The 24,411-nt window shown below is 36.3% G+C and overlaps 5 protein-coding genes across 5 annotated transcripts in view; 3 read left to right on the top strand and 2 right to left on the bottom strand.

Moving 5' to 3' along the window:
* LOC145908976 (fibrocystin-L-like) overlaps positions 1-980 on the top strand; it is a 29,905-nt gene extending 28,925 nt beyond the window's left edge. The window contains exons 88-90 of the mRNA XM_082996293.1: positions 244-415; positions 492-585; positions 721-980. Coding sequence (XP_082852419.1) covers positions 244-415; positions 492-585; positions 721-787 — 333 coding nt within the window. The 3' untranslated portion in view covers positions 788-980. The remainder of the gene's footprint in view (positions 1-243; positions 416-491; positions 586-720) is intronic.
* A 7,696-nt stretch (positions 981-8,676) lies between these two features.
* LOC145908287 (mitochondrial inner membrane protease subunit 2-like) lies at positions 8,677-15,708 on the top strand. The gene is made up of 6 exons (XM_082995537.1): positions 8,677-8,817; positions 9,141-10,156; positions 10,700-10,832; positions 11,025-11,131; positions 15,042-15,210; positions 15,415-15,708. The coding sequence occupies exons 2-6, from the start codon at positions 10,086-10,088 to the stop codon at positions 15,571-15,573; spliced, it is 639 nt and encodes a 212-aa protein (XP_082851663.1). The 5' UTR covers positions 8,677-8,817; positions 9,141-10,085; the 3' UTR covers positions 15,574-15,708.
* LOC145908763 (uncharacterized) lies at positions 11,232-14,481 on the bottom strand. The gene is made up of 9 exons (XM_082996099.1): positions 14,405-14,481; positions 13,064-14,244; positions 12,816-12,999; positions 12,574-12,700; positions 12,318-12,473; positions 11,902-12,077; positions 11,738-11,843; positions 11,554-11,677; positions 11,232-11,497 (listed from the first exon to the last, which is right to left on the bottom strand). The coding sequence occupies exons 1-9, from the start codon at positions 14,479-14,481 to the stop codon at positions 11,232-11,234; spliced, it is 2,397 nt and encodes a 798-aa protein (XP_082852225.1).
* Positions 15,709-17,164: 1,456 nt separating the features above from the next.
* Positions 17,165-19,911, top strand: LOC145908218 (ankyrin repeat and MYND domain-containing protein 2-like). The gene is made up of 11 exons (XM_082995448.1): positions 17,165-17,283; positions 17,348-17,527; positions 17,721-17,785; positions 17,857-17,995; positions 18,382-18,480; positions 18,558-18,715; positions 18,813-18,916; positions 19,149-19,265; positions 19,321-19,453; positions 19,514-19,645; positions 19,703-19,911. The coding sequence occupies exons 2-11, from the start codon at positions 17,488-17,490 to the stop codon at positions 19,769-19,771; spliced, it is 1,056 nt and encodes a 351-aa protein (XP_082851574.1). The 5' UTR covers positions 17,165-17,283; positions 17,348-17,487; the 3' UTR covers positions 19,772-19,911.
* A 20-nt stretch (positions 19,912-19,931) lies between these two features.
* LOC145908217 (kelch-like protein 26) lies at positions 19,932-24,294 on the bottom strand. The gene is made up of 10 exons (XM_082995447.1): positions 24,113-24,294; positions 23,461-23,675; positions 23,277-23,358; positions 22,223-23,217; positions 21,952-22,164; positions 21,170-21,625; positions 20,954-21,108; positions 20,700-20,872; positions 20,434-20,602; positions 19,932-20,132 (listed from the first exon to the last, which is right to left on the bottom strand). The coding sequence occupies exons 1-10, from the start codon at positions 24,195-24,197 to the stop codon at positions 19,994-19,996; spliced, it is 2,682 nt and encodes an 893-aa protein (XP_082851573.1). The 5' UTR covers positions 24,198-24,294; the 3' UTR covers positions 19,932-19,993.
* Between the last annotated feature and the right edge of the window lie 117 nt (positions 24,295-24,411).

Raw genomic sequence — 24,411 nt, forward strand, 5'->3', positions numbered from 1 at the left:
TGTCTCACATACCAAGGCTGACAGATATTAGCCTGAAATTAAAGTTTCTGTGATTGTGACATAATTACACAAGGTGGAAATCGTCAGGGCCAGTTGCAACAGAATGGGAAATGACTCCCAGAATCGATTAATAATAATTAGAATGAAACTTTACCTAGATTTTTGTTTATTTACCGAAGTAAAAAGTACCCTTCTTTCCTATTGTGCTCTGTGTAATTATATATTATTTACCCATTTTTCCAGACTACATCAACAACTTCCACCACTACATCAAGCACTACCACAACTTCCATTACAACCACAACAGCACCCGCACCAACCACTGACAGTACCTGGGTTATTATTGGGGTTGCTATTGGAGTTTCTGTTTTGCTGGCGGCTGGAGCGATTGGACTGGCTTGTTACCTAAAACGCTGTAAGTTTTCTAATATCAAGTTACAATTAAACTGATTAAGCTTCAACCGTGTTAAATAATCTTATATTACGTTTAGACCCACGCAGTAAAGTTAGTCCTTGCATGGGAGGTTCACAAGCATCTTTGGGAAATAAATCACTTATTGACAGCATTCCCTCACAGAGTCCAAAGTAAGTTTTATGTTCGACTTGTGTTAGGCACCAACAGTAATTCTCGTTGTCCAAAAAGTGGACACTGACATTATACTCTGCATCATACTTCAATTCAAAATTTAAACGCTATAGATAAATAATTTATTTGCTAAGTCCAACGCCATTGAGCGATGACCTCTACCATCGCCCTGTTTCGAGCATATCGGCTGTTCACGTCTAACAATGGAAGCATGGATGATCGTTTACGGACCGGACCGAACTTGACCACGATTTTTGTTGTTATTTTTTATATTTTTTAGCTTTCCATACTTTTATTTAGTTATAATTACTCTTCTGGTGTATATTGTTTCATTATCTATCTGTCTATCAAATCTTGCAAACTTCATTCTTCAAATAAACTCAAAAATTCTTCATTTTTGTCCACAAATCACAACAAACAATCCTTTATTTTGAGCGATGTATATTAAACAAGGTCAAATGTTCGTTCAATGGATTGGGAAGATTTAGAAAAATGCAACTATTTAGAAAAGTCGTACGTTGCTGAACTATTCACGACACATAGTGAGACACCTGTCGCATGCCTCATAAATTGGCAGCAGGCATTGAAACTTTTCCAGGAGTCCTGAGTTTGTACACGGATTTTTTGCAGCGCATCTTAGCAAATTATTTCTGATTTTCGTCATGTTGTTTCTCTTGTTTCTTTCATTTTCACCTGAAACAGACAAAATTTTTACCTTTTAAAAAAGTTTTTAATTTAACTTTTTGAAAATTCGTTGACTTTTCGTTGACTCAAGCTAGAGAGTGAAATTAAGCAATAACTTAATTGGAAACAAACTTCTCCAACGAATATTTAGCTGAGATATTTTGATGGGGTCATGGTCCCTTCCTGGCTGCGCTTAATCAATCACACTTCAACAGGGGGGAAATGATAATGATGTGACGTATAAAACTTACCAAGAGCGTTCGCAAAGCATTGTGGGAACTGACATTCCGGTCCACATGCAGATTGACAGTTTGTTTGCAGGTTCTCCGCAATGTTTTTGTTTACTGATGCAATCAAAAATAGTTGAAAAAAATGTTATCTTTAGGAAAGATTAGTTAATACAAAAAAGTACTTACATTTTAGGACTTTGAAAACGTTTCTGAAAGCTGCAGGTTCTGGATTTGACAAAGCACAACCAATACATACGAACATAACCAAGATTGCGAAACGAGCCATGTCGAAAGATATCCCTGCACAGAAAACCACTTCATCTGGTGAGAAACCCTACCGCGGGTTTGGTTTTAAATGAACGGTTGTTGCCTTGTAAGGTTTCTAAAGTTATGCCCGAGGTAAATTCCACTATCGTGTGTTTACAAAACAGTTGCTTCCCAGCAAACAATTTGACGTAATTTCTACGTAGATTTCGGGTTGCGTTTTGGTCTAATCTACGTAGTGTCGGAATGTTTTTTTTACGTAAATCTGTCGACTCGAAACTACGTCTTCAAAACGTTTTCAAAAACGTCAACCACATATGTAGAAATGACGTTCTGTACAGTAACGTTCAAAACCAACGTTGGCTGGACATTCGTTATAACATTACTTTTACGTAATACTGTCGACTCGAAACTGCGTCTTAAAAACGTTTTTGAAAACGTCAACCACATACGTAGAAATGACGTTCTGTACAGTAACGTTCAAAACCAACGTTGGCTGGACATTCGTAACAACGTTATTTTTACGTAGAAATGTCGACTCGAAACGATGTTTTCCTGACGTAGCTGTTTACGTCGCGAAAGGACATTTGTTTTACGTTACATTTTACGTCACAGGATTCGTCTATAAAACGTTTACGCGAATGTTTCTTCAACGTAAAAACATTGACTACTGTGACGTTGTTTAGCCATAGTTTCGGAACGTTGGGCTAACGTTGCAATTAACGTCTAATCTGACAACGATCTGACGATTTTGAAACGTTCCTTTCAACGCCAGATATACCTTTCAAAAAATTTAGATTTTGTTAATTAATAATTTTTGATTTATCTTACCAACGCCTGCACAATAAGCACCACCTGCAGTTTGTCAACATAAAATAATTTATTAAAATAATCCCAGCACAACAATACTATGCTAAATCCGTCAATATGAAGACAGTGGTGTCGTATAATCCGCTGCTGGAATAGGGGTACTGCAAAAACAAAGCAAGAATATCACCAATCAATATAATTAAAGTTTTATACAGCAGTGTCACACACTAAGACACAGTTTTAAATTTTACACAAAAACATACCCTTTAAAAGTCGCCACATTGCCTTTCTCTCCGCATTGCCTTCTCGGTGCATGCTTAAAAAAACAACCCACTTCCTTTTGATTTCTTGGGGGCAGAATGTAGTTTTTCGACAAGCTACTGTAAAAATGGAAATTTAACTTTAAAGTGCATTAAACAAGCCGTGACATGTACCGCAGTACCGGGACATAATATGTTATACCCATAGCAAGTATTATCTGGAAAAAAGATTTGTATACTCTATAATTATAATTTAACACCCTATAGTTGATTTAAACAATCCGCTACAAGTTCATTATTATGGTATCCAGACAAAACCAGCACCTACTTATTCATTTGTCCTGTGGGTGTTTCGTTTTTTTCCACATTCCCAGAAGTACCGCCGAGAAAATAGAATATCTAAAATCAGGTTTTGGTGTAAGATTTAAAACACATGTCTTTGATAATTTTGGAACCAACGTAACTGTACATGAAATATGAAAAATAGCAATATATACAATACAACGATAAAGTTAAATTACCTTTACTTTCTGTAGGTTCCTTGTCCTGCTTTTCAAAATGATTCTCATGGAACTTTTGAACTTAACAAACAAATAATTTCACACCAAAGCCGTTTACAAACGATTAAGCTGCAAAACAATCCAAGTACATTAAAGGCCAACAACAAACACAACATTTGCTAAATAGAAGCAAACAAAATATATGTTGTAAGGGTATGCTATCATAGTATAATACTATAATATCATCTGATGCTATTTCTGTTTCTGACATGTCAAAAGACTGGAGGATACCCATAAGTTTGATTTGACTCGCAGCCAATACCAATAATATATCCCTCCTGAGAGGAATCCAACGGTACTTTGAAAAACTTTCCCGCCAACCGGCTTCTCTCCCACAAGCCGCGGCAAGGCCAGATAGCGCCAAATTTTCTTTTACGAACATGTGAGGTATGCGGTGCGTTGACTTGCCGAACTGTGACCACACGCTGTGGCAAATCCATAAGGGACGAACTATAGCGAGGTCGGTGGACAGTCCCAATTAATCACAGTGTGTGTGTCAAAGGGATGTAGAATTTGTCGAACTGTGTACGGGACAAATACTGCGCATATGACGTTAATATTTGCAAATCATCACTCTAAAAACAACTGACCTTGCCCCATTTCCTAAAAACAGATGTTTAGAAGCATCTATAAAACCACACAAAGGCCTTTCCATCACGTTTACGTTTTCTTTTACAATTTTGGAAAGACTTGTCCTTCACTATCCTGCGATGCAAAATTATGCACAGTATTACAACACTCTGTTTTGAGTTGAATTACAAAAACCGCTTTCTTTTAAATGGCTTTTAAGATCGAAACGACTAAGCATTGCTACGTGCGCAGTCAATAGCCGACCGCGACGGTCGTGCCTTGTCTTCAAACAAGTTGTCAGTCCCCCATTCGTTTGTTTCAACTTCAATCGAAATCAAATTTTGCACATTATTAGTACATGCTATTTTGAGTTGAACTGCAGACACCGTTTTCTTTTAATTGGAATGGCTTTCAAGAGCGAAACGGTTAAGCATTTCAATGGGCCAGTCAATAGCCGAGCGCGACGGTCGTGCTTTGTCTTCAAACAAGTTGTCAGTCTCCCATTCGTTTGTTTCAACTTCAATCGAAATCAAATTTTGCACATTATTAGTACACGCCATTTTGAGTTGAACTGCAAAAACCGCTTTCTTTTAATTGGAATGGCTTTCAAGAGCGAAACGGTTAAGCATTTCAATGGGCCGGTCATTAGCAAAGCGCGCCGGTCGTGCCTTGTCTTCAAACAAGTTGTCAGTCTCCCATTCGTTTGTTTCAACCTCAATCGAAATCAAATTTTGCACATTATTAGAACACTCTATTTTGAGTTGAACTGCAAAAACCGCTTTCTTTTAATTGGAATGGCTTTCAAGAGCGAAACGGTTAAGCATTTCAATGGGCCGGTCATTAGCAGAGCGCGACGGTCGTGCCTTGTCTTTAAACAAGTTGTCAGTCTCCCATTCGTTTGTTTCAACTTCAATCGAAATCAAATTTTGCATATTATTAGTACACGCCATTTTGAGTTGAACTGCAAAAACCGCTTTCTTTTAATTGGAATGGCTTTCAAGAGCGAAACGGTTAAGCATTTCAATGGGCCGGTCAATAGCAAAGCGCGCCGGTCGTGCCTTGTCTTCAAACAAGTTGTCAGTCTCCCATTCGTTTGTTTCAACTTCAATCGAAATCAAATTTTGCACATTATTAGTACATGCTATTTTGAGTTGAACTGCAGACACCGCTTTCTTTTAATTGGAATGGCTTTCAAGAGCGAAACGGTTAAGCATTTCAATGGGCCAGTCAATAGCCGAGCGCGACGGTCGTGCCTTGTCTTCAAACAAGTTGTCAGTCTCCCATTCGTTTGTTTCAACTTCAATCAAAATCAAATTTTGCACATTATTAGAACACTCTATTTTGAGTTGAACTGCAAACACCGCTTTCTTTTAATTGGAATGGCTTTCAAGAGCGAAACGGTTAAGCATTTCAATGGGCCAGTCAATAGCCAAGCGCGACGGTCGTGCTTTGTCTTTAAACAAGTTGTCAGTCTCTCATTCGTTTGTTTCAACTTCAATCGAAATCAAATTTTGCACATTATTAGTACACGCTATTTTGAGTTGAACTGTAAAAACCTATGTGCAAAACGAATTCTGGACTTTCACTCTCATTTTAAATGTAATCGCTCTCTGTAATGGGAAAGTCCGTATTTTAGGTGTTTGTTTGATTTCAAATAAAGCAAATTTAGCAGTTTTATGAAATCCAATCCTGAAAAGTTTCCTATTGCACTAGAATTGACGCGAAGGGAGTCGGTCGACGTTGAGCAAAGGAATATCTGAAGCGTAAACAATTGTCAGATTTTGACTGATAAAACCTTTTTCCCATGTGAAACGTTTGCGGCCAAGATTTAATGGCTGCATCAACGGGGGATAACGCGCCAAGAGTTTAAGCGAATGCGAAAATGATTTTTGTTCTTAACCCAGATAGTTTGTTTGTAATTTAACTTTCTGAATGATGAATCAAAAGCGTGTTAATAACAATGTCTAGCCCACTTCGCCTCAAATATTAACGATATTTTACAACACTCTTATCTGGCCTATCTTGTCAATAATAATATCCTGCTAAAATACTCACAATTATATTTTTTTAAATATATCAAATTAACATCTTCTCTACGTTTTACGGAACGTAAGAATACAGGAACTAGGACTTTCCGAAAACAAAAACGTCTTTCTCACGTTAACATTGACGTGCAATTGTGGTCGCATTCGGGTTGTATCGAAACGTATCAAATTAACATCTTTCCTACGTTAACATTGACGTGCAATTGTGGTCGCATTCGGGTTGTATCGAAACGTATCAAATCAACGTCTTTCCTACGTTAACATTGACGTGCAATAGTGGTCGCTTTCGGGTTGTATCGAAACGTATCAAATCAACGTCTTTCTTACGTTAACATTGACGTGCAATTGTGGTCGCGTTCGGGTTGTACCGAAACGTATCAAATCAACGTCTTTCTTACGTTAACATTGACGTGCAATTGTGGTCGCATTCGGGTTGTATCGAAACGTATCAAATCAACGTCTTTCTTACGTTAACATTGACTTGCAATTGTAGTCGCGTTCGGGTTGTATCGAAACGTATCAAATCAACGTCTTTCTTACGTTAACATTGACGTGCAATTGTAGTTGCGTTCGGGTTGTATCGAAACGTATCAAATCAACGTCTTTCTTACGTTAACATTGACGTGCAATTGTAGTCGCGTTCGGGTTGTATCGAAACGTATCAAATCAACGTCTTTCTTACGTTAACATTGACTTGCAATTGTAGTCGCGTTCGGGTTGTATCGAAACGTATCAAATCAACGTCTTTCTTACGTTAACATTGACGTGCAATTGTAGTCGCGTTCGGGTTGTATCGAAACGTATCAAATCAACGTCTGGGTTACGTCAATAATTACGTGCAAATATGGTCGATTTGGGGTTTTCTGAAACGTATCGAAGTTACGTCCCAGTTACGTTAAAATTTACGTACATAAATAGTTGCATTCAGGTTTTTATCTAACGTATATAGTGAACGTTTTACTTACGTTATTTATGACGTACTTTTTTGGTGAAGACAACGTTCATTACTAACGTCAGTGTTACCAACTTTCATACGACGTTTAGTTTGAAAATTACCTGGTATGCAACCAATTTTCGACTTTCCAGCGACGTTGCGAACGTCGAAACTACGTTGTGTGTTTGCTGGGTTGGCTTGTTGTACAAGTTTAAAGTTGTCCAAATACAACGCGACACAACGGTCAGCTGACGTCAAACTTTATTTATGTTTGTTTTTAGGACTGTGAAAACAAGAGTTCAAAGACTCTTGACGTCGAACTTTAAAGATATTCGTTGGTAGTTTCCGAACTTGTCTATATTAAACACAAAAGATTATTATATTTTAGCGTACTGCATTTTACGAATCCCCATAACGTGATCAGCATTCTTAAAATATCTGCATCAATATTGCGCTTGAGAAATAAACCAAAGGTACATACCTGCTATCACCATAATACAACCGAAGTTTATCGGTTGTCCGTCGACTAAAAAAAGTAAAAAAAACTGCACTAAAAGAAGCGGCGAGCAATACTCGTAAATATTTTTCGATGTAGCGAACTTGTCATCAATCAAGGGATTCGCCTCAGAAAAGGCCCTTTTGTTTCCATATGGGAAAAGCGCCTTATATTGAAGATACCGATTAGTTTCAAATATAAGAGAACCCACAAATTACATTACCACAAAGGTCAGGACAAGCTGTGACATCGTACAAAAATACGTTACTGTGACGTCACAACCCAAAAGTTTATGTGTCTATGATGATCGGCAAACGAAAAGGTTAAACAGCAGCAATGAAATTCCTCTGTTCTTTAAGAAAAGAGGGGTGGTGCGTTATTTTGCCCAGTGACTAAGCGCCATCACTTGACGTTTTTTTGGTAATGTCATAACTTTAATCCCACCTTTTAAGATGTAAACTTAAGGCAGGCCTAAATGTGCATTTAATTTAATTGAAAGCACAAAAACAGTCGTCATTAAACGGAAAATTTTTCAATCCTTGCCGCTTTTTTAAATTAAAATTGGTCGATGAGCTTCAGAAAAGTTTATAGCCGCCCTATTATTCTATTAACTGCAATATCACAAACAGTTGAACGTGTGATGGAGAAACCTTTCAGACAAGCAACCTGGTTTTTCCTAGAAATAACGTGCACGGTGGATCGAAATAAGCAAACATAAACAAACTTGGCTGGTCGTAGCAAACACCTTGGGCCCAATTGGATCAACTACCAAAATATGGATGCCTAATCACATTTTTCGAAATCGAGTAACATCCATGGGCATTCAAACTCCGGCACAATAATGCCGAGTCAGAGGATAACCGTTGGCAGACACAATAACGTAGAATCCGTCAGCATCTGTTACCTTCCCAGTAAAGTAGCCTTTAAGTAATCCGAACACAAATTCTATTGTCACTGTTGTAAAGCTTTTGTCGCGTCTACCCAGTACCCATGTTTTGTGCTGTTGGCAATATTATCAAACGCTCAATGGTCATTTTTTCAGATTTGCGACCAACAGTTTTGTTTGAGATGTTTTGTTGCGGACCGTTACGCGCACAATTTTTAAGTTACTAGAAATAAATAGATTGCCCACAATAGCAAGACATCAACTTTCCGGAATTTACATTCTACTAATTCCCCCTTGGCAAAAACGTTGTATAAACAGTTACGGGAAAGCACCTTTGATTTAGTGAAGCATGAAGGTGTGATTGAAACTTACAAACAACAAGGGTATGCTGCTGTAACATTAACAGAAGTTTGCACTCAAGTAAAATATACCTTGGTTGACTTACACCTCACAACCACGCCCGCCCTACGAAGTTTTTCACAATAGTAACAGGTTCGATAATAAAAGTTATAAATCAAACATGTTTGTGGTAAATAAATACTTTTACCTGCTACTGGCCAGTAATATCACTTATAGCTGTGTAAATGTGAGGCAAACTCTGTGCTTATGCTATTGCCATGGGCTAACTGCATTTTGTGTTAATTAGTTTCCCAGACAAGTGCTATTGATGATGATGATGATAAAATGGATTGCAATTTTGCACATGAGTTCTTCATATTTTTTTGCCAAACAAATAATTTTTGCATAAATGTTGTATTGGTGAAGTTAACATGTTTAAAACATTCACAGCATCAAATAATCTCTTTTCATTACAGGATGGAAGAATTGGTGAACTATGTTTCCTCAAAACTCGACAGAAAGTTAGGCAGGAGAAAAGCAAAAATCTATAGTTTTTTAGTGGGTGTTTTTGCAGTTTTAAAAGGTTTTAAGTCTGCATATTTAATCGACACCATAGTGTGCAGTGAAAAATGTTTAATTGATTTGTTGGTGCATTGTGTTCATAGTAATGACAGTTCTATTTCTAATTATGCCCTTTTGCTATTACATAATGGTGATAAAATGTTTATTGATATTGTTTCATGTAAAGGTTTGTGTAAAAAGTTCATAAATGAAGCAACAGAGCCATGCACCAGTTGTGTACCTCAATGTTTATTTATTGTTGATGTTAGTCATAGATGTCACACACCGAAGGTCATTGAAAATATTGCCAACATAAAATTAAAAAAAGTAAAAAATTACTTAAGTCATCTTTTCGATTTGTTAAAACCAAGTGGGGGGAATCATCACTGTAAAACTATTATTGGCATTCATTGTATTACTGTGGAAGATATTGACGATGCAAATTTGACAACAGTGTTTGGAATTCTACTCAATTATCCTGTTGTGTATTGGTTTAATCAAAATGAAAGTTTTGAAACTTGCCTTGGTACGATAAAGTTAGTTTTGGTCAAATTTCATGTTAAGTTTACTATTTTGTTTAATGTTTGCAATAATAATGATGAAGACTTGAATGAAATTTATTCATTTACATACCCACACTGTCTATCCCATGAACTAAAACCATGTGTAAGCAATTGGATAAACAGTATTGTGAAAATATTAAAGAATAATGAAGATTCCACATGCTACCATGTGGAGGAAACAACAGTTGATTCATTTGAAGTGGCTTTGTAATGAGCTTATTTTACTTTATTACTGTTTGATTGTACTTTATGTGATGTTAATTTTTAGGCAAAAAATTAGCATTGTTTTTTGTTGTGATGCAATGGATAAGGTTTAGAGTGTGGATCAACCATTTAAAAAGTAACACTATTTCGACCAAACGAAAATTGTAAGTTACTTTGTTTTGTTAGCAAAACCTTTATGTATCTTGTTTGTTTGTTGTAGATATGTATATTAAAGTAAAGTTAAACATAAGTTTTCCCAATGCTTAAACACAAGACATGTTGTGCAAACCTATTATCATTGATTCAAAACTGTAGTTGACTTTGTACCTGGCTTATAACAAGCTTAATTATCCAGAAATTAAACTTTGGTGAAATTTGCTTTGAAATGTTTAATGTTCATAAAATATCATTTGTAGTTCCCAAACTATTCTTTTGTTATCCAAACTTTTAAGTTTCTGATAGTCATGTTTAACAAAGCCTTCATAGCAAAATTATATTAGTCTTGTTGTATATTATCAAATTTACAGCATTTTTTTTCAAATTTATTGATGACAAACATAATGTATTTCATTTAATAAAATGCAAGAGCACAACCAAGATACAATGTTTATCAAAGTTAGTTAATTATACACACTCTTCTTCTAAAAAATTAACCTCTAACATAACTTGACCTGAACAGCCTTTAATAATAATTCATGTTTACTTAGCTCAACTGAGACAACTTTTCAATCAGGGAAATGGGACAACATAATTTTTTCAGCAATATGTGGTTTTTGCATCCTTGCCTTTATTGACAAAAATTTGATCTCAATCACTTTGGTGACAGGATGTTCTATGCAGGTAAGTAAACATGTGAAAAAATAAAAATGAGTTCGATTTTCTACAACATTAGAAAGTAATTTTGGAATGGGAAAGCAATATGACAAAAAATATGTACAAAAAAGAATAGATTTATTTTTTCTTTCATTTAAGTGTTTTGTAACATATGCAGTTTGTGTCAAACCTGATTATGACAAGCCTGTATTATTACAGCCAACCCTCAATCCAAATCCCCATAAACCTAGAGACACTGTTCTTTTGGACCGAAGACCAACTTGGGATTACTCCAACATAAGAAGAGGGGACATTGTAACATACAAGTAAATATATGAAGCATGTAAAGTTTAATTTGTAAATCCAGAATGTCTTTAATCTGTTAGCGACCATAACAACGAACAAAAACCACATTTACAAAATTCTTCAAGTGTACACCAAACTTGATTGTGTGTCAATTAGGCAATCAGTTGGTTTTGCACTTTCTTTTTCATTTAGTAAACCTTCCATCAGTGGGGGGTATAGCTCACTCATGGGTATGTTATATTTTTGGTTGGATTGTTTGTTTAATCCAAGATATTGATACTGACTCTTACTTCCTGGCATCATATTGCACATTGTAAAAGAGCACAATTTTCCATAAATAGCGAAGAAGCAGCCAGCACAAATGAGTACCAAAATACCTGCAAGTAAAAATCATGGTGTTTTTAGGAAAGTCTGGTGTTATTTGCAAAATATGTTTACTTACTGATCATTACACTGATAATTACATATTGATTTTGCTTCTGATGAAAGATAACTTTTTTGGTATGCAGATTTGTACAAGAATGGTTTTCAGTGCCTTTTCCACAGCATTTTATAATAAGGCATATCTAGTAAACAAAGATGTTTGTCTATGGCAATATTATCAAACTTAAAATAACTAGTTGTACTTTGTATGTTTGATCAGGTTCCAATAGGGAAATATTATACTCTGGTGTTTGTAGACCCCAGTCTGGCATCATGCCAAATGTTTGCACATAATCGTTGTAGATTACTCTGTAATATTTTGTGGTTTTAATGCAAAAAAGAAAATCCAAACCTAAAAATGACCTACTTATTGTTATGCTCCAATATGATTTTCATCTCCAAATTGTCGAGTGTTTTTGCATCAGTAGGGTCTGCATGCGATGTCCATGTTATTAGGGCAGAAGTTGTCAGCACATTTAATATTTCTATTGTTGGCACTGGAAGGTTGACTTTTGTAGATTCGATTTTTTGTTTGCCTGTTGTCACAAATATTAACTTAACAGTAAAATTTTATTTGCTTTTGTTCTTACCTGTTGACTTGGTTGTGGAAGACGGGAGTAATGGTTGGACAGTAATTTTATCGTTTGGTTGCATTGGTGACGTTGTAAAAAATATTTCCTTGTGTGTTGTGTTCAAAATGGTTTGGATTAATGATGAATGTGTTGTAAAATTATTCAGAACTTTTGCGTTGGATGTGGGTGATTTATATATTTGATTTGTTACTTGAATTTCAAAGGGAGAAGATTGGGTGGAAAAAACAGCTGTAGTTGGATCATTAGGAATTTTGGTACTTGATGTTGCCACATGTTTTACCCATACTTCACGACTTGCCATTCCTTTGATATTAGATGCAATGCATGTAAAATTTCCATCTTCGATCTAAAAATAAAAAACATTTCAGAAAAGTTTTACAAATAGGCTAAGATTGTAAATTCAATTTGATGTTGTAGTTATCTTATGAATAAACAGTACTCTTTACCTTGGATGTTGAAAGAGTCCCATATTTATTCAAAGAGTATCCTTGTTTTAAAGCATCACTTTTATTATGAATTGCTTTACCAGATGGTAAAAGCCAGTATATTTGTGGGCTAGGAAATCCCAAAGCTCTAGAAACAGTTGTTTGCTTAAAATATATTGATTATCTCACAATAATATTTAAGTTTCCAACTATTAGAACAAAAATATTTAGAGAATTTGCTTTATTTTTTTTTTATTGGAAACCTGCAATGAAGCATCATTGTATCTCCTTGCTTGACTTCCATGTGTAGTGGAAATGTTGGTTCAACTGTTGGCGCACAGCTTTTTTCTTCAACATTTACATCATTTAAATAACTTCCACGAAACTGTGGTGGGCTGTTACATAAAACCATGTTATCAATTCCCAAATCACTGTTTTGGTCTGGCTCTTGCAATGAAAAAGGTATATTCATTAAATTTAAAATACCATCATGTAATATAACATTATATACCTGGAATCCATGCTTTCACCCACATCATCATGCAGTTACAATTAATGGGATTGTTTTTTAGATAAATTTTTCGAAGAGCTGGTAGTGAGTCAGTGATTTTAGGTTCTATGATTTCAATCATGGTGCTTTGTAGGTCTAATGTTTCAACCATAGGACAGTTTTTGAATGAGTCTCCTGCTATATATGTCAGCCTGGGGTTATTTGCAAGCAACACAGATTGAAGTTTTGGAAGAAAGTAAAAACTGTCATGGTCAACTATTTGTAAAAACGGCTGATTTGACAAATCCAAAGTTTCAAGACTTGTCATGTTGGCAAAGGTGTGATAACCAACTCTGCTAATGTAATTCTTTTTCATTTTGAAGTGCTGCAACTTTGGTATTTTCATTAATGCCTCTGTTGGAACTGCTTCAAGTTTGTTATTGTCCAAGTCAAGAGATTGGAGCTCGTTCAAATGACTAAATACATCGATTCCAATTTCGTTAATATTCATATCTTCCATTATTATTGATGTTAGTTCAGGGAAAACGGAAAATACATTTTTTGTTAAAACACCGTCAAGAAGGTGATTTCCCCCGAGTGTAAGAATCTTTAACTGACCAAGGTTTGTTAAGTCGTCCATCCATCTCAAGTCAGACACAGCATTAAAATCGAGTCTCAAACTTTGCAGGGAATTGTTGTATGCAGATGTTGACCTTGAAATTGATCTTAACTTGTTGCCCTTGATCGATATTTCGTTTAAACTTGGAAAACTTTTAAAAATTGAGGTAGACAAGTGACAAATTTTGTTGTTGTTCAACACAATACGACGCAAACTTGTTAAGTTGACGTTGTTGGCAACCACTGAAATGTTATTGTTGGAAAGGGAAATCTCTTGAATATTTTCAAAAACTGATAACGATTCTATAACTGACGAAAAATTCCAAAACAAATTGTCGTCCAACATTAAAACTTGCGTATCGTTTGGCAGCGCGGGCAAGTCTCTTAATTCCTTCCCGCTACAATCAACGTGTCTCATGTGTGTTGTTCGAAACGGTGGAAACGGTGTACTCCATTCCTTCACTTTACAACGACATACCTCAGCACAACTGGAGGGTTGCCATTCTTGCAGACAAAAAGCATCACAAAATATCAACACGATCACAGTAATTTGTAATACAAAATTCATGGCAATATAATCTCCTCTAAAAGATTAAGTCATTTGTTTAAATTTGTTACACCTTTCACCTTTTGCAATACACCTTTATTTTGTCTCAAACATTATTAGTGCCTACAACCCAGCCTTGCTTTCATAATGCTTTCTGACGGATTCAAAATTGAACTACTGTATCCTGCACCTGGTACCCCCTTCGTCGAAGCTCATAAATAATAAAGTACGTTCGGGATTTTTTAATCGAGTTCTTATTGATGTACTTCACCATCTCAATGCAAGCTGCTCTATCACTTGAAATCAGCAACAAGTCAAGTATCGACGCGTTTCTAATTGAAATTCAGTCGTGATGGAAATTTTGCCATGCGAAGCGGGTTGTAACCTGCAGAGAAAATGAAAATCTCCAGCTTGTCATTATACCTTACACACATCTGTGGCAACAAATCACGTGGAAAAATTGTGATTACTCGCGGGTGAGGGAATGTATTGATTCCCGTTCTGATCTTTCTATAAGCCCGACAGGGCCGTGTAATTGTTCTATCAATCACGAAACACGGCGTGCTCCTTTCTGAACACCCGCAATCGCCGCCTTGCTTAATACAATCGATACATTCGGTCAAAAGCGACACATTGTGGTATTGTTTTAATGTTTATTGTGCTGGTAGCTTTGGTTTTAACGCAACTATCCCGGATGTAATATAATTTTATTCTGTCGTCAATGAAATCGTTATTGGTTGCGTTGGAAGTAAATTACTGACTTGTTTAATATTTAATCGCAAACCCCATGTAATATGCACACGTAATATAACTCCCCCTTTTTCTTCGTTTAAGGACCCCTCGAAGCCCCAACGATATAAATATTAAACGTGTTGTTGGTCTGGAGGGAGATACAATTACAACATTGGGATACAAAAACAAGTACGTTCTGATTCCTCCTGGACATTGTTGGGTGGAAGGAGATAATTCGTCACTGAGTGATGATAGCAACAAAAATGGACCGGTATACTTTACTGTTATAAACACAATTATTTATTGTGTAAGCTGCAGAAAGATGGCCACTGTTTCGACCTATAAGGTCTTATCACACAATTCATATTATTGGCTCCACTTTGCTTATCTTACAATTATTTAGATTTGTTTCCTTGATAAATATTTTTTGCTCACGCCCAATTTCCTATGTATAGTGATGATTATTGTTTTGCAGATTTCGCTTGGTCTAATTACGGGTCGTGCAATGTACGTTTTATCTCCCCTTCATCGATGGCACAAGTTAGAACGCAAATTTCCACATTCGCGAGTTCAGATCAATTCGTATTGCGATATTAAACAACTAAGTTCTCTGCCGCCTCTCGTCGGAAAGTAGGCGTCGTCTCTTTTAATGATTCTAGTTGTTTTTCCAACCCGGATTGTGGAGTGTGTGGACTCATTAGAATTGATTTTCTTTCTTGTGGTTTTCTATCTTTTCTCTCGCGAAACACGAGTTTTTTTCTAAACGCTGTGACGGGCCGTCGTGTTGTGAGTGAAAGTGCAACAACGAAAGTCTTTTAGGGTTGAACAAAAACTGCACAACAACATGGGAGTGAATGACCTCACTGACTTCACAGTTAATTTAAGGTGTGTTGTTGTCCGCATAAACATAAACAAGTTTGATGATGGTGCATATCTTCAAGTTGGTCATACTATCACATTGATTTATTAGTGTTAATTGATTTGTTTAACGCCCGCGCAAACCTAGGCACTGAAATCTAGCAAAATTTTATGATTCTAGCTGCAGAGTGTTGAAAGTCAAATAATGTCCAGACATATGGAGTTAGCATGGAAATTCAAATTTACTATGTTTTGTTCAGGCATGGCACACCGTTTGCAAAAGACAGTTCAATAAAGATATTACTTCTTGTTTCTGAATGAAATAATATAAAAACAATTTGGCGCAGACATCGGATGAAATGTTTACAGTAGCCAAACAACTCAACAATAGGCTACTCAGTTGACAATTGACTTCTTGAATGTTATTTTTTATCTTTAATAACAAAGCGACTTTATTTGTTGCAAAACCAATATGGTCCCAAAAATGTTCTATTACCACGATTTAAAATTAAATGCTTTTATTATTACTAACGCTTGGTAGTGAAAGCCGTGAAAATATAGCCTGTATTTCGTATGTTCCGCATAAAGAGAACTTTCAGCGAAGGTTATTACATTCATAAAATATGTAACCCCAAACATCTTGACTGTGTTATTGTGTATAGCCTAGCTTGATCAGGCCCCTCGCAAGAAAAAAATTACCAGAATCGTTTTTTAGAGATTGTATGAGGTATGTCCATGCAGTCTTTGCTGTAGAAATCCCTCAGTTACAAAGTAAACAATGATTTTCACATGCCCACAGTTCACCTGCTTGCGTTCGAAAATGCAAGTGGGCCGTCGCCAGAGGCAGGATTGCCAACATCGATCCGTGACTCAAAATAATATCGACTAAAAAATAAATAGGTACGGCTTTCTTTAAATGTTCCTTTCATGATGTTGTAGTGAACAAAGTGGTATTATAAATTTCACGACGTTTTTGGTGTGTTAAATTCCCTCACTGCAGTTAACAAAGGCTCGGTCTACTTAACTGGAGGTATCTTGAAATTACTCGATTAAAAATAATTAAACAACATTATAATACGCCTATTTCCAATAAGTTGTTTTTCAAATAATGACAAAGCTCAGAGAGGACGATGTATGGTATCTTTGTTAAGGTTGTGATGGGCGATCATTTATTTAAAATGTAAATTTCCCAAAAGAAATACAGTTTAGGTCAATTAAAAGAAGTCCCAAGAGGAGTGGTAGTTTTCCTTTATGACTACTATTTATTGCTTTGCTTCAAAAATGGTTTGGAACTTTTGTGTATACTAGGTTCCACTGTGTTTTCTTGACCTGCCAGTTGTTACCATATCGATCGTCAGAGATTATGGCGGACACGACAGATTTGTGCCAATGCTCTCATACAAAGTGTTTTTGTCACATATGTCAATAGCAAATCATGCTGTGCTCAACATCAATGAAACAAAAGGCTTTATCTTGCAACAAAATTGTAATTTCGCTGTTAATTAATTGTCGCTGATTTGTGGTGAAGTTGATGTTTTGTTACTCCTTAGATACGTATTATTTCTATGACAAGGAAAACGCACGTGGAAAAAATTGTAAACACTGAAGTTGTCTCGCACTTTCTATCGTTGCTACAACTTGTTGTTAGTTAGGTGAAGCATTTTTTGAACTGTGGATTGCAACGGTAAACATGACTGAACAGAGCAAAATTTTTGGAGCAATAGATTCAGGTAAAATATTTTGTAAATCCATTAGTTTCTTTGTTTCAATAACCGCGATACGACAACATTTGAGCAAAATATACGAAACGTCAAAAGCTATGATATAGAAATTTGGTACACCGTTGCTTTTTTACCCCCTGTTTAACCAGCAAGAACCTCAAGAACGGTTTATGAAATTCCAATTAGTAGTGTTTTATTTTAGGAAACCTGAAAGAATTGAAACACATTTATGAAGAGCAATCGGTTTCCGGAAATGTGTTTGATGAGGTTTTTATACACTTTATTGGGTCATGATAAGCATCCAATTAGACATAACTATTTTGTGAACATTTTTGCAGAATGGAATGTCAGCACTAATGCAAGCTGCATACAAGGGCCAAACAGAAATGTGCAAGTTTCTACTTTCTTCAGGAGCAGGCGTGAATGCCACTTGTCATGAAAATGGTTATACCGCGCTTATGATGGCTTGTCTTTCAGGTTAAAGATTTTTTGCAATTTATTAACAAACATTAAACCTGTATCAAAATTCGTATTGTTACCTCTGGAATATAAATTTGCCATATATAGTGACTGCTGTCGTGAAAAAAGTATGGGATGAAAGATCGCATTTGACAACTGTTTTACAAATGTTAAATTGCGTGTTTGACACAAATATAGTTAAGAATAAGCAGCCTTCTTCTAAAACATATATTTCGCCATTTAGACATAGTGCCGTTTTTTTATTTGAATTGACAAAAAGGCTCACTGTATCTACATGGTTGTGCACATTATATATACAGATATGTCCTGTTCATTGTATGTGTTGTAACTACCAGTTTTTGTAAGCAGTATCTGTGATTTTAGAGATGTGTGATATTTTTCAGGTAAACCAGAGACTGTACAAGTTTTACTTGATAATGGTGCTGACATTGACAAGCAAAATTCTGTCAATAAAACAGCAGTTCAACTTGCGTCATTTGTGGGTTCGTTTAAGTTATTGCTAAGTTTTTATTGTTTACTTTTTAGATATTTGTAAAGATTTTTAATCCCTTGTTATCAGGTCAGCATGATTGTGCAAGTTTGATAAAGAATTACTTGTCAATGGGGAAACTAGAACCATATGTTGTTAAACAAGGAGTAAATGAGCCTCGCCTTCCTCAGGAGGTTGCATTACCCTTACAAAAACTTGTAACTTTGTCCAATCCACATCCTGTCAAAGTAAGTTAATATCTAAAATCCTTCCTTGGTATGTGAGAATATGAATAATGTTTTCTCATGTATGAATTAAATTATGTTTTCTAACATATATTTTTAGATAGTTTTATTTATAAAGACAACTCCCGAAATGTGTGATGCTGCTGTTCTTAAAAAAGTGGAAAATGTTTTGACTGATCTTTGCAGCAAATGTGTTCGATCCAAGTATGTAACAATCATTTCATTTCCAGCCAGATAGAGATACCCAAACTCTACTTCAATACTCGATGTGAATGCCAAGTCTTGTTTAGTGGAAAAACCTGAATTAAGTAGTTAAATGTCAAGGAACCACAAGTTCACATTATAGAATATTTTACACATACTGCATAAGCCTTTTTTAAACACCAACACAGCATTTTTATATGTATTAAGCACTTACCCATGGTTTTTGTTTCAGGACAGACTATGATGAAGTGTTGGCTCTGAAGCTTTTTTATATGTCCAAAATTGTAAACTGTTGTCAAGAATTTGTTGAAAAAAATGGAACAAAAAAATGGGACATGTTAGCAAAAAAGTATGTGTTTGGTGAGGGTTGTTTTGCTCATTTTAAATTGCAACAAAATTTTTAGATTACTTTTTTCTGATGGAGATGGATTTCAAGTTGCAGTGGAAAAGATTATTCGTAAATCAATTCAGGAATTTCCTTACCACGACTTGCCACTTTTGCAATATTTTGTAAAGACCATTGCACCTGTCAAAATCGTTAGTTTTATAATTTTTGTTTGGAAATTCAATTTGTATATAACTAAATTATATTACCAGGGTTCTGAGCCTACTGCTATTTCATGTTTGATAAATATGTTTTGTGGAATGCATGCAGCTTCACAACTAAGTAACAAATGTGAGGCATGTGGTACCAACAATTCACCACTTCGCTGCAGTGTATGCAAAAACGTAAGTGAACTTGTTTTATGTGAGACATTTTAACACTCACATTTTTTTGTTTTGTAGGTTAGTTATTGCTCCAAACAATGCCAAAAACTTCATTGGTTTGTTCACAAAAAGCATTGCTCATCATGACACATCTGTTCCATTTTATGAGTTTTTAAGTTATAAAGCATTAATTAGCAAACAAATCCTTCGTTAATATTGTGTTTTGTCCACTTACTGTCTGTTGTACTTTATTTTCTTTTTGTATGTAAAAGGTGCTGTACAAAACATGTATTGTTTAAATAAACTACGCAACAAAACGTTATCTGTCAATGAAATGCAGAAAAAAAAACACCAATAACATTCTTTAAACTAGATTGTTGTCATTTTTGTGGAGAACTTGGTTTTCCAATAATTTTTGGGGATTCGAATGGTACAAGAGGAAGCTGATCCTCTCGGTATAGCCATCATGTGGTTATCATTGACCTCCCATGTTTCAGTGTCAATGGAACTGCAAAAATATTTTTGTGACTGTAGCAATTTTTTTTAAATATTTTCAGACCGAATTGATTGCGCTTAAATCTAGTGCTATCACAGAAAAAAGATAATTTTAGTGCAAATGTTGCAAAACACGTTGAAAACATGATTTCCATCCAACTTTTTTGCGTCACTGCTGCGAACCGCGGGTACCCCACTAAGTGGACTATAAACGGGTAAAAGAACAACATCAAAACGAATATTGTAGCATTCCTACAGTTTTGAAAGAAGCCTATATAGTTTAATATAAAAAGACTACATAAAGCGGGACTTACATTATATACGGAGATATAATATTTTCTTTTTCCCAGCCACCCATGAGGTAAATGTAGTCGCCGACAGTGGTAGCTCCAGGAAGAAACAGTTGACCAATACCATCGGGTTTAATCATCGACCAGACTCCGTTTTCATAAACTTCCATGGAAAAAGCGATATCATCTCCTCCTGTTCAACAACACGAAAAAAAATAATATTTTCTGAAAATTTAGCGTTCTACGACAATTCACTTTGGCAAAAAGTACGCGTCGGAAAGATTACTTACCCAAAACATACGCTTTGTTTTTAACCTCCAGCATTACATGGGAATCTCTCCCTTGGTTCATTGGAGGCAATTTCTTCCATTCCTTATTGCCAGGATTATACGAAAATGCTGATATTTTCTTTGAGTGACCTCCAGTTATCACAATGTTGCCTTCCAAAACACAGCCAGCGTGTCTAAACCAAGTCATTATTACTAATATGTGCATATTTATGCATTAAGTAGGCTGGAACACATTGATAAGCTTTGCTAGATACCTGTATTTTGTTTCTTGAAGCGGAGAAACAAATTCCCACTTCTTGGACCGACGATCAAATCTTTCAACACTTGTTGTGTAACCGTTAGGAGTCAAGCCTCCAACCGCGTATATGAACCCCGATAAAACGTGAAGGGAAAAACAGGCGCGTTTAGTCTACACAATACATGGCTGGTTAATTTTTTTTGTGCAGTTTATAGACTTAACAATCACTTACTCGCATGCTTGCCATTTCGTGCCAGGATCCAGTTGACAAATCAAAACAGTAAACAGAATTAACGATGCAGGAAAAGGAATCAAAACCGCCAACCACAAATACAAACTGTTCGCATGCTACAACACAGTGCAGCGATCTTGTTTCGCTCATTAGCGCTAGCTCGTGCGACTGACCAGAAGCAGGATCAAACAATGTAAAGTGGTTGTCGTATGCAACAGCAGTATAGCCTTGCTCCTTACTGGTGACGTCATCCACTGCATAGCTGCCCCCGAGTGTAAGGATGTATTCTGATCCACGCATTTGCACAGGTTTGGGAAATAAGTGTAGAGGTTTAGAAGCAATCACTTCTGTTATGTATTTGCATAACTCTTCGTTTCCCATCACCATTACATCGGTAGTAACTTTATCAACCAATTCACGTTCACCAATCAGTGGGAATCGTACACACGACATTACCTGCAAGTATAAAATATATTTTATGTGTTTGCTGGCACCAACAAACGTCCAAGGCAGTGGTTCTAAACCCTTTTTTTAATAAGAACCAAATGCGAAACGTAATGTTTGTAGAGAGCACTAAAATGGAATAGGTAAAAATAAACCTTGAAGAGTAACAACAAATTACTGCTGGGGCAAAACAATGTAAAGCAACTTAAAATGAAACATTGTGTCTGAGCAGCATTTTTTGCAATCAGAGTTACAAGGATGGTTGGGATTTACTTTCAATTCTAACAACCGTTTTTGAGAATCAGTCGCCCCAATTCGTCCCCATTATCAAACCTCACCTTCTCGAGATGTTGCTTCCTATTGATTTCGTCGTGAATTATCCATTTTTTAGCAGCTTTGAATACAGCCATTTCCCCCATAGAAATAGGAACCTCTAGTTCCAACTCGTTGGATGTTAGGATTTCTACCAAGTTCTCAATTGACAATGCCATAAAGTCAGGTGTGCGGACAACTTCATTGATGTTCGTTGCAATAAACTTAAGCAATGCATTCTAAAAACACAAGTAAAAATGGTGGTAATAAACTGTAAAGTTTGTTCAATATTATTACCTTCAATTCGTCCTGCTTGTAATCTTTAGCGAGTTGAAGATGCTGAATACACGTGCCGACATTCTTCATGGATTTAAGAAATGCCACGCATTCTTCTGTAATTGCAATTATCTGCAATTCAATGCTCGCCTTCAAGAGATTGCTGACCGTGTGTGACGTCACACTAATGCGTCCAGTGTAAATATAATCAAGTAATGCCGTTAATATTTCCTCATCAATGTCCGAAATCTCAAACTCCGCGTTATCTTTTTCAGTAGGTGAAAGTAGAGGTCCAAAAAAATGGCTTGCACATGCCAATACACAAGCGTGGGCATCGTATCGCATTTTCCCAGTGGAATTGACAACAGTTACGTCAATATGTTCTTTGGAAGTTCTCAAGGCATTAAGGTGTTTCAAGATTTTAGAGGGAAGCACTGGGTCGGAATATCTGTATCTAAAATGAGCACTGGTGATCTCCATTTCTTCGTCAGTGGCTAAGTCTTGAATTTCTGCTGTGACAACTTTATTGAACTCATTACAAGCTTCTACAATGTCATTCATTTCACACCGTGTTGCCAAGTCCCTGAGTTTCCCCACGTTCGTCTTGGTGATATCAATATTAGAAGTGTATAAAAAGTTGATCAGGATTTCAACTGGATCTTCAATTGCAGGAGTTACACTCATTTCTAATCCATTATCGGATTTGGTTTCTTCTTTGTTGCCTCTCTCGTCTTCAACACAACTATTTGTTGGAGAACTCAACTCTGCGGCCAATGGGGGCGAAACGTCGCATTCAGTTTCACCATCGCTTAATTTGTTTTCATTGACAAGCTCGTCCGACTCATTTTCAGCTACCTCTGTTTCTTCTGCTTTTGTCCCTTCTTCCCCTTGGTTTGTTATTTGGGTTTCATTGTCAACTTTATTTTCAGCACTGATCTTTTTTTCATCGTTTTCTAAATTTAATTGATCAGTTTGAAGATGGGAAACCAAACCATCATCTTCTGGTTCTTCTTGTACTGAAAACCAAGCACTTTGGTTAAAAAGGACACTTTATAACACTAGCGTTGCGTTTTACCTGTTTCTGCTTCTTCACAAGATTGCTTAGTGTCGGCATTTTCGATATGAACTGTTACAGTTTCATCCAATGTATTTGCCAACTAAAAAAACACGCATACGTATAAAAATGTAACATAAATAACCACTTTGATGTAGTGTATATTGTAAGTGTAGTTGGTTTTCTTTACATCCTCTATATTTACCTCATATAACGGTCTGTGGAAAGACACCACAGCAGAATGTGCTTTCAAACATTCCTCCGAAGTAAATGTCAGGTCACATAACGTACCATCCTTTCTGAGTTCGTTTAGTTTGCTCAAAAGCTCGAAGGAATGTTTATTCTCGTGGTCGATTAAATGTTGATGGCGGTTGTGCGAAGATGACAAGTTTCCCATACTTGGAATGAGTTTGCGAAAACCTAAAGGTTAATAAAACAACATCAAATCGGTTACCAAGCAAATCCGTTTGGCCATAGTGCGCTCCACAGTGGTTCGTCGTCTCTGTTGTTCGGTACTCAGTATAGGGTACCCTGCAGATCGACGTTGACCGAATAAAGGTACCACAAAGTGGAGACTAGTGTGCCTGCTAGTGTAAAAGCTAGCACAGTGCCACTCAGCAGCTGCACAAATGAGACCTTACAGGTCGAAACAGTGCGTGTACACACCCTGTCTGCAGCTTTGCAACATCAAATCGTTACATCAGAGCCATGCAGAAAAACCATATTTTTACAATATTTACACCAACAATTGCTTGGGGGAAACCAAATTGTTACACTAAATTGCTTGGTTGGCCGTAAACAATATAACGCTACACTGCAAAAAAACACGAAGTTTTTTCTAATAACAGTTACCTCACCTTTGAGCTTCTTCTTGGTTTCTACTGCTGAATCCTCAATCTTTTTCCAACTGCTGTTTATACCTTTCAACACACTTTTGGACATTATTTTCAAGCAATCCCCGAAAATATGTTTTAGGTCGTTAGTTGACAGTTGATGAAGCTTTATAGTTTATATCCAGTACTTAACGACTAACTATTTCGTGTTCCCTCAACAAGCGATGTGCTGTCTACTTCGGACAACCGGTTGAGCAGCATTTGCTGACGTTTTCGCCACAGACGTGCTCCAATCACAACTTAGTGTGGCCCCGGGCGATTTT

The sequence above is a fragment of the Ascidia mentula genome, chromosome 7 (assembly GCF_947561715.1).
Source record: "Ascidia mentula chromosome 7, kaAscMent1.1, whole genome shotgun sequence".
NCBI lineage: Eukaryota > Metazoa > Chordata > Ascidiacea > Phlebobranchia > Ascidiidae > Ascidia > Ascidia mentula.